This window comes from Triplophysa dalaica, chromosome 1 (assembly GCF_015846415.1).
Source record: "Triplophysa dalaica isolate WHDGS20190420 chromosome 1, ASM1584641v1, whole genome shotgun sequence".
Classification (NCBI taxonomy): domain Eukaryota; kingdom Metazoa; phylum Chordata; class Actinopteri; order Cypriniformes; family Nemacheilidae; genus Triplophysa; species Triplophysa dalaica.
In genome coordinates, this window is record NC_079542.1 from 25,130,052 (window position 1) to 25,139,219 (window position 9,168).

The window sequence follows — 9,168 nt, forward strand, 5'->3', positions numbered from 1 at the left end:
GATTTATGTAAATATATAAGACAGAAAAGTTGAAGAAAAATACTCTTTATTTATTAAAATTGAATTTGTTTGCTAAATCATTGCTTAATATGAATATATTATGAGTATAAAGAACATTTGGCAATATTTCTATAGAAGAAAGTGCTAAAATGTTATCAACTAAAATATTGTTTATCAATATATATATAAAGGCACTTTTAAACGCATTAGTTTAAATATTAAAATCAAGATTTCTTGATTACTCGAAATGCCAGCGGAAAGGCATGAAGGTTTACATAGAAATGCAGATGTACACATGTGCCTGTATAGGCATTAATAGGGAGAATGCATGGGGATTTGGGAGTGATAGATGGGTTGGTTTGACTGATTCAACGCTTGTGGCTGCTGGTGTGCTGTATTAATGGCAGTGTTAATGACCACAATGGAGCGGCGTCGAGTCTTCATCTCTCTCGCCATTTGACACCAGACACACAAAGTGCAACAGGTCACCATGCAGCAGTCATCTGGTATTGAACCCTTCATAAGAGAAAATGTTTTCAACAGAATTACTTAATATGATAATGGAATCTGAAATGAATAACCAAATGAAGGCAAAGAAAACTTTCTGTACCACAGTATGTACCTTAATGTTGTAACGCTCTCTCATAGAACTCCTCATAGCAAGAGTGATAGGATGTAACATGCCTCCAAAGCAAATCTCCAGCAGAGGGAGACAGAAACACTCTCCAAAATTCTCACTGGTCCTACACATCAGGCAGTAAGGACACCAGAAACCACAGCAACCTGCCGATACACAGTACAAAAGATGTATGTTTAAGACATGGCATTATGACACATGGAAACAATGGTATTTATTCGATGTTGTCAGGGTAAGATGGAACTATATATCTTTATAGGATACAGATACATTTTTTAATCGTAATTAGTATTTTTATTCTGAATGTCAAAATTCAGAATTAGGGATCTGATTAGATCTAATTTAAATCTGCTTTTCATATTTAAGAAGTTATGAATGCTTGAAAACATTTTATGAGTTGGCAGTTAGGGGTGTGACGAGATCCGATTGGTCTTGTGAGGAACACAATATCCTCACGCAATTGGCATGATGGAGTAATGGGCTTGAAATGAACCTGTGCGACCTCAAAATATATTTGGAAGCATTTCTGTGAGTGCACATTTTTTGAGGTTTGACCTGTTTTCATTATTATACACAACCAGTGTTGCGACAGTTACTTTGAAAAAGTAATCTGATTACTGATTACTCCTTTGAAAAGTAACTTAGTTACTTTAGAGATTACTTGATTTTAAAAGTAACTAAGGAACTATTGTAAGTGTATTTTTAAGAGTAATGTCAACAATGTATCTCCTGACATTTTAAGTTGAACTTAAAATGATTTCCTGAAAAAATACTTGTTTTTCTAAAAAATTAAATAAAGACAGTCTTTCTTGACCTGACATATTTAACTGTCGTGATTCTCAGCCTCATCATGTCATGTCTTTCTTGGTCTTGTGGCAGGCTCCCTGGCAGGATATTTAACTGTTAACACTGTAATAATGGCAAAACTTACATTTATAAATAGTAACTATTAAATTATTTTTCACATGTTTTATGAACATTGAACCTGTTGTTTACAGCATTAGAGCAGCAAGGAGTTGTTTGACAAAACAAAACAAGTGTATAACACCACATGTAGGCTGATATCTGTGCATTGCTGCGACTCCAAATGTTTCTTCAAATTTGACATGCTAGATAGCATTTAGATTTTTTTTAGATAGATTTTGTAGCTAGATAGCACTTTGTCGCCAGCATAGTGTACAACGAACCTTAATATTGCCATCGTAAACTGACACAAACTCAAAATAGTGTCTGTATTTCCAGCTAGAAAATGTGCATCTCTCTCTCTCCTCCATCCATTGTTGTTTAGCTTTGTGTCACTGTTACACGTGAATTGTCCTCATGCTGAAAATTTGACTTGTTGCATATGTGACCTAACTCCCTTAGATGCAAGAAGAAAGAAAAAATATATATTTGACAAATTATGAAAAGGAAAATGACAAAAATAGGAACGCGCGGTGACTTGGATAAGTAACTTTAATCTGATTACTGGTTTGGAAATAGTAACGCGTTAGATTACTTGTTACTGAAAAAAGTGGTCAGAATTGAGTAACCCCTTAATAAGTAACGCGATACTGGCATTGCTGTACAGACCACGCTAATAACTGCTAAATTTATGTGGGGGCTATGAGCCACAGTGACTGGCACGGCCATTCTTAAAGAACGTGATTTTCCATCTAACAGCTCTACTTTCCCACCATTTCTCTATGTAAACGCACTAGACGGACGGTTTCGACATTTGGGCACGCGCGTCCACAGCGTCTCGAGCATAGCACTAGTTTTTATTGGGGCTGTCACAATTATGAAATTTGGCTGACGATTAATAAATAAATAATTGTCTAATAAATAATTGCGATTATGACATTTAATTGTCTGTTTTCGGACTATGATGATAATGAAGATTCATTGTCTGTTTTAGAGCTTTGACATTTAATTCTCATACATTTTGATTCAGATTTGAAACGACCATATTTGTAAGACTGGAAATACACCAGAAAAATTTGGGTCATCATAAATGTAAGGTTTAGGCTTTTACCTATCAATAATACAACCGCCAAATAGTACAAATAGTTCAATATTACCATGCTTTAGTAACAATATATACACTATTCTCTACCTAGTGGCACTACAGCTCTACCTAGTGTCTTTTATAGAGATGTGCAATAATTGCGATGATCTGAAACCATCACGATGAGGTCAAACAATCGCGAGGTCGTGACAGCTCTAGTGTTTACTGCGATGGATTCACGCTGTAAGTAGCTCTTTGGGAGCGCACTACTGAACACCAGCTGACTGTACCACAAGTACCGTATAGCAATTGCAAGTTCACATCACGTTATTTGAAATACATTCATAGGCAAACTTCTTCAAAAAAGGATAATCTGTCGCTTACACACAGTATGTGCAATGAAAGCATAAAACGTGATGTGTTTATGTAGTTTAACTGTTTCTCTTAAGGCTAGGAAGGTTCAGTCAGTGGAGGAAGGAGGATTGTCTGATATGATCACCACTTCTGCTAACACAAGCACCATGCAAAACGCATATAGAAAATAACCACAGCTCTTTTCTAAAAGCTGCACCTGTTAGGAAAACAAAGCATACTTTTTGTGCAAATACTGCCTGTCAGTTGAGTTTGTGACAAAATAGTTTACATTTTGTTTATTTCTGCATTATATAATTAATTAAAATAGAAGTTTAATTTGTTACATAAAGAACGAGTTTATTTTTATATGCCTACAACACATTTCGTGTTTTAAAGGTGAAGAGACTATTTTCCCCTATATATATTTCCTCATTGAGGAAAAAAGTCGTACTAGTGGGATTAGTGCCTTATCACACCCCTTTGACGGTTTTTCCTGATCACTAATCAAATGCATGCAAACTGGTTACATTGACCATTAAAGGTCCAATGTGTGATTTTTTTGGAGGATCCATTGCCAGAAATGCTATATAATATGCATAACTTTGTGTTTAGATAGTGTATAAAGACCTACATAATGAAGCATTATGTTTTTATTACCTTGAGCTATTTCTATCTACATACACCACTGGTCCCCTGCACAATTAATCGATAATGAATCGAGTATACAAGGTGAAACAATAACATCAAAGTAATTTCAAAGTAAAATATATTAATCGACAGTAATAATCGTAATTACAATATCAAGGTGAATAATCGACAATTATGATTTTTGTCATAATTGTGCAGCCCTATTTGTAGTATTAACTCCATCTCCTGCCAACCAAAACCACTTACAGACGCTCATATCTTCACAACAGTCACACACTCCACTGCTCCACTGGCCAATCTTTGCACTCTCAGTGGTCATCACCATTGCTGGCTGCACGCTTACAGCTGAATGTGCCATCATGATCATCGCAGTCCTGAAAATCCACAGCACAAGAGTCACTCACAGACATTCAATGAGATACTTCACAGTCCTGCTCATGACAGTGTTATAAACCCTTTATTTAAGAAAACAACGTTTATACATACTTTGTATCGCCTAAAGAGCATTTTTTTAGTTATACAATGTATACTACTTTTTCGAAAAGTTCTATGAGTATTTTTTGGTCAGTGCCTCTATACATTGAATCACATTAAAATGACAAAAAGAAGACCTGCAGGATTAATATTGCCATAGCTTTTATATGTCAGCCTGACACAATCTAAAATTTCCACTATAAACAGCTAGCTCAAATGTGAAACTTGAGCTAGCTCAAAAGAAAACTCCCTTCCCCACCTGCATGGCTAGTGGAATTACAATGCAAAATCCGCACCTATTCCTCTGAAGAAGAGGACAGAACATAGAGAATAGAAAGGACAGAAAAAATAGAAAAGATGGAAAAGAATAAAAGAATTTACCTTGTTTGGTTGCCAGGACCACAGAAAAACATTTGACGAAAGCAGGTTATTGGTGTTGGAAAACTGGTTTTCATACCCCCCCTTCATTTTACTTGTAAATGAGTGATTCAGCTTCTCATATTACACAGGTGTAAAACATTAACCATAATGTATTTAACAATGTAGTTAAAGAAAAAAGGAAAGTGATTTTCATCCAAGATCGGATTTACAGAATAGTGACTAGTGAAATAGTGAAAAAAAACAAAGAACTCTGATATCTCAGCTAGAGTACAACCGTTGTTTCTTCTCTATGGACATGCTTCAAAAATACTATCAGAGCATCACAATTCGCATACTATCCACCCTACTAATGATGAAAATAGTACCTGGATGGTCCAATGTTTACGTTGAAAATTCGAAGTGTTGTTCCATGGAGACTCAAATAGCTGATATTAACCACAATGCAACGTGAGAGGGCGGAGTTTAGTGACGTGCATTGATTTAGTGATTGCATTAATACAATTTAATAAAAGATGCTTTGCTGAATTAATAAATGTAAGTATACTGTAAACATCACTTAAGAAATAATAAATGAATAATGCAACGGTTGTATTTTGATGTTTGTGACAGTTAACGATCACAGTGTTGTCTAGGCAACCATGACCTCTTCTGTTTTGCACAGTGCGCGCATACTGTTTTGTTACCACACAAAAATGTAAATACTTTTTCATAACAAAACCAGTACATACTTTTAGTGCATAGTATAACTATGCGAATTGGGAGGCAGCATTTGTGTACTAATATAACTGCCAATTCAACTCGTCAGCTTTAGACACATACAGTAAAAGACCATTACAAAAGCACATTTACAAGGAAAAATCAGAGCCTACAGTGTAAAAATTATTACAGTATATTAACTAAATATCAATTAAATGATGGCATTTTAACACCGCTATGCTTAGAAGAATTGAAAAAATTGAAATGGCTTTGACTTCGTTTACATGCTTATTATTATATAAAACATAAATGATGAGCAAGTAAGGGACTGGTCCCTGTACTGGCGTTAAAGCTCAGTCATTTGTAAGTAACACTCAGCCGAAGCACAAGCACCACACTTCTTAAAAATGGAAACGTATTTATCTTAAAGATAAACAAACATTAAACACCAACATGTTCGTGTTTTTACTGAAAAAAAAACTCTCCAAATGCATTCCCATGCAAAACATGCTATGAACATTTGTTGATTTTATTTTATTTTATTAATTCATTAAACAATATTACAGAAAACAACTGATAAAAACTAACACCAACCTACCTGAAGCCTGGTCTTGAGCAAGTCTGGTGTTTACAGGGGGGGTGGAACAAAAGGCACCAAGTTGTAGGTGGAGCATCAGTCAGAGTGAGCACAGGCGAGTGCAAGACAGACGTCACAGCGCATGTTTGCCCTGAAACGAAACTCAATATCTTACCATCACCATTGTGCACCACAATAAGTAGGTGCAATTTTATTTTGATTATGGGTTATGAAGCCAAATGTCATATTGTATAACATGATTCCCTGGACCATAACAAAGGACACAAACACAGAAATGCTAAACTCACATGCATAACTGGATTTGTGGATCTTTAATTTTTTGAGTGCTTGTTAGTTTAGTCTGAATCATGTAGAACAGAAATGCTGAGTGACATGTTGAGGTGATTGCATTGTGAGGTTATTTAGTTGTGAGTAGATAATCACACCAGGGGTAATGCTGTACAATAAACATTCAAGTTTCATTATTATACATCTATTGATTTTTTAGTTGCAACGTGTAAATATTGTATTTTGCTGCTGCTGCTACCTCATCTAAATCAACGATGTTGCACTATTTCATTACATAGTATTTTTAAAGAACACTTGGAAACAAAAAACGTTAGCCCATTGACGTCCATTGTTTGGACACAGAACCACAGAGCTCTCTGGTAGCACATCAGTCACTGCTATTTCATGCATTCTGACTTCATTTCCAATGTTAAACATGCTGGATTGTTTATTCTTGCTTTAACGTGGTCAACTTGTCGAAAAACGAGTTGGACGTATTGCGTAGTATTTCTGTCCTCGTTACACTCTGTCAGGGTTCGTACAGATTTCAGATTTTTTTTTCGAACATGAATTCCTGTTTCGTAACAAGGGTTTTTACTCCCTTATTGGACAATTCTCCCGGAAAAGCACTCCCACAAGTTTGCTGTGCAGAGTTCTAAGCCGTTATAAAATACCTTGGTAACCCACTGCTTCTTGGGACTTATTGCTTTATCAACAGTTACATGTATGCAGGGATAATGCGATGATGTGTGCTCGTGCTTTAGTTCCGCCAACTGCACGCCTCCAGGAGGTCAACTGTTTTCGGAAATAATTATACTGCTGTATCTGTCTTGTATAATTGTGATCAAACTAAATACTATTTGAAGATATGACGTATGCAATACTACTCTATAGGTAGTCAAGATTAATATGAGATTGGCAGAAACTGCGTGTGTTACCTCCCCTTTAACATTAACTGTACCTTTTAAAAATCAACCATGGTTTCATTACACACAGTGTTTTTGTAGTAAAAAAGTGTAGGAACCATGTTTTTGGCATAACCATAATTTTACATGAGCAGCAGGTGCTTGGTGTTTGACTAAATACCAAAGCCACTAGATGGAAAACCTACAACATTTAGCCAAAAAAGCGTAACGGCTAATGCCCCGTTCACATTACAAGAGTCAAAGTGACACTGAGAGTCGAAGAGCTGGTGACTTCCTGCGACATTTACGTCATTTGGAGCCAGAGTCTGCAGTAGTGAGCACGAAGTGGAGTGCGGTATCAAGGTCCCGCCCAAATTTCATAATGAAACACGATTTGTTCCGCACATGTGCGAAACTGACGCCACATGCGATTAATCCAGTCAAAATCGTGTTTCAGGGGACGTATCGGGTGGCGTCATGATGCGCGAAAGTGCGTCTGCTTCCGCCGAAACAATTTATGGCAATATAATAATAAACTCTTTATTTAAAATTGCACTTAACATCAAAAGACATTACAAATTGTAGTCACTTATTCCGTGGAGAGGGGACAGAGCCTGTATTTTTGGGGATGCACGGGGACGATCAACAAAATGTCCTCTGAAAGGTCCTGAGGGATCAATTCTCCAAGGCGAAGGATGACTTTTTGTTGGTATTTCAGTATCAAGAAGACAAGGAATTTTCATTGGCATACTGTATTGATAAACAAGGCCTAAAGGTCAATGCCATTCTCATCAATCAGCAATTTAAGTATATGAATAGATGAGTGAGTGTGTGACAAAGGGAGGCAGGGATGGAGGGAGGTAGTGAGTGAATGAATGACTTAAGAAGAGAAGGAGCAAATTTATTAATTAAACAAATTCAGAAAATTCTGTATGTTTCTTAAAAACAGACATTTGTTAAAGTACGCTAAAATATGTACAGCATAACTTAAAATTTAAACACACACTTTACTAAATGGTGTCTAACAAATCACAAAGTAAGTGATTAAAATGTTTTCCACTTGTTTATTATGTTAAGAAATCATTATTGATTTTAATTTAATTTTACAGCAATTCTTAACTGTGATGATTATTCATACTAAGATCTTTTTAAATGAATTGGTTCACTTGACATGTGAAGGTGGCAATTTGAACCTTTATTAAAAGGCAAACTTTCTTTCTTTCGCTGTGAGTGAAAGTCTTGCGGTACAAAGGTGCGCAAGCGTGGAACAGATTACGCCTTTTTTGTAAATGTATACCTATTTCAGACAGTACATTTAATATTCATATAGTTAATATATTAATATAGCTACTATGTATGTGGAATCCATGGCAATGTTCAGTCTGGAACATTTTAGAGGTATTTAACTTCATGCGTGCGCTGCACAGACCGATATTCTAAAATGATGTCATAAGAGAGCGCTATGAGAGGAAACGGCACATTATACGCTTTTAAATCACCCTTTTATGGTGACGGTTGAATCTCAGGAAGAAATTTAAGCAGTCAAATAATTTACGTCATGCTTTCAGTTCTGCGCTCAAACTGCATGTGTACCACGCCCAAGTCCAACCGCACCGTGTTCTGGACCACCTCTTCCAAGCGAGCCAGGGACCACTAAACAAACCATGCCCGGGCGCGATACGGAGCGATGACACTAGTCAAATGAACTGGGCTTCGGGGGTCAAACGTGCTCGGGCACAGTTCAGATTGCCTACTGCAGGGGTGTCCAAAGTCATTGCTGGAGGGCCGGTGTCCTGCAAAGTTTAGCTTCAACCCTAATCAAACACACCTGAACAGCTAATCAAGGCCCCACAAAGCAGACTAGAAACTTCCTAACAGGTGTGTTGAGCCAAGGTGGAGCTAAACTCTGCAGGACTGTGGCCCTCCAGGACCGACATTGGACAACCCTGGCCTAGTGAGAGTACACTCAAATCAAGAAGCAACCACCGTGTATGCAAGTTCTAAAATGAGGAGCGACATTTAGGAGCGACAGCCAATGGGAGTGTAGATGGTAGTTAACGTAATTCTTCTTTCAGCTCCTGCATTGAGCTTCGCCGGTAATCGTCTACCCTTGGACACTTGCAGTTACAGTCTCTTGTTATGTGAAGGGGGCGTAATGCTAACGCCCTTGCTTCAGCGGAACGCAGAGTTCAGATGGTATTATTTTAATGGATGTCAATGG

The 9,168-nt window shown here is 37.0% G+C and overlaps 1 protein-coding gene across 4 annotated transcripts; it reads right to left on the reverse strand.

The window, feature by feature from the left end:
* Nucleotides 1–29: 29 nt before the first annotated feature.
* On the reverse strand, nucleotides 30–5,776 carry ponzr6 (plac8 onzin related protein 6). 4 transcript variants are annotated; one of them, XM_056752210.1, is made up of 4 exons: nucleotides 5,772–5,776; nucleotides 3,873–4,000; nucleotides 623–783; nucleotides 30–516 (listed from the first exon to the last, which is right to left on the reverse strand). In XM_056752210.1, exons 2-4 carry the CDS (start codon nucleotides 3,991–3,993, stop codon nucleotides 313–315), a joined length of 486 nt encoding a protein of 161 aa, XP_056608188.1. In that variant the 5' UTR covers nucleotides 3,994–4,000; nucleotides 5,772–5,776; the 3' UTR covers nucleotides 30–312. The 4 variants fall into 4 exon arrangements, with proteins under 4 accessions (XP_056608188.1, XP_056608161.1, XP_056608172.1 ...); XM_056752183.1 differs by lacking the exon at nucleotides 5,772–5,776 and adding an exon at nucleotides 4,847–5,724; XM_056752194.1 differs by lacking the exon at nucleotides 5,772–5,776 and adding an exon at nucleotides 4,482–4,811.
* Nucleotides 5,777–9,168: the final 3,392 nt, after the last annotated feature.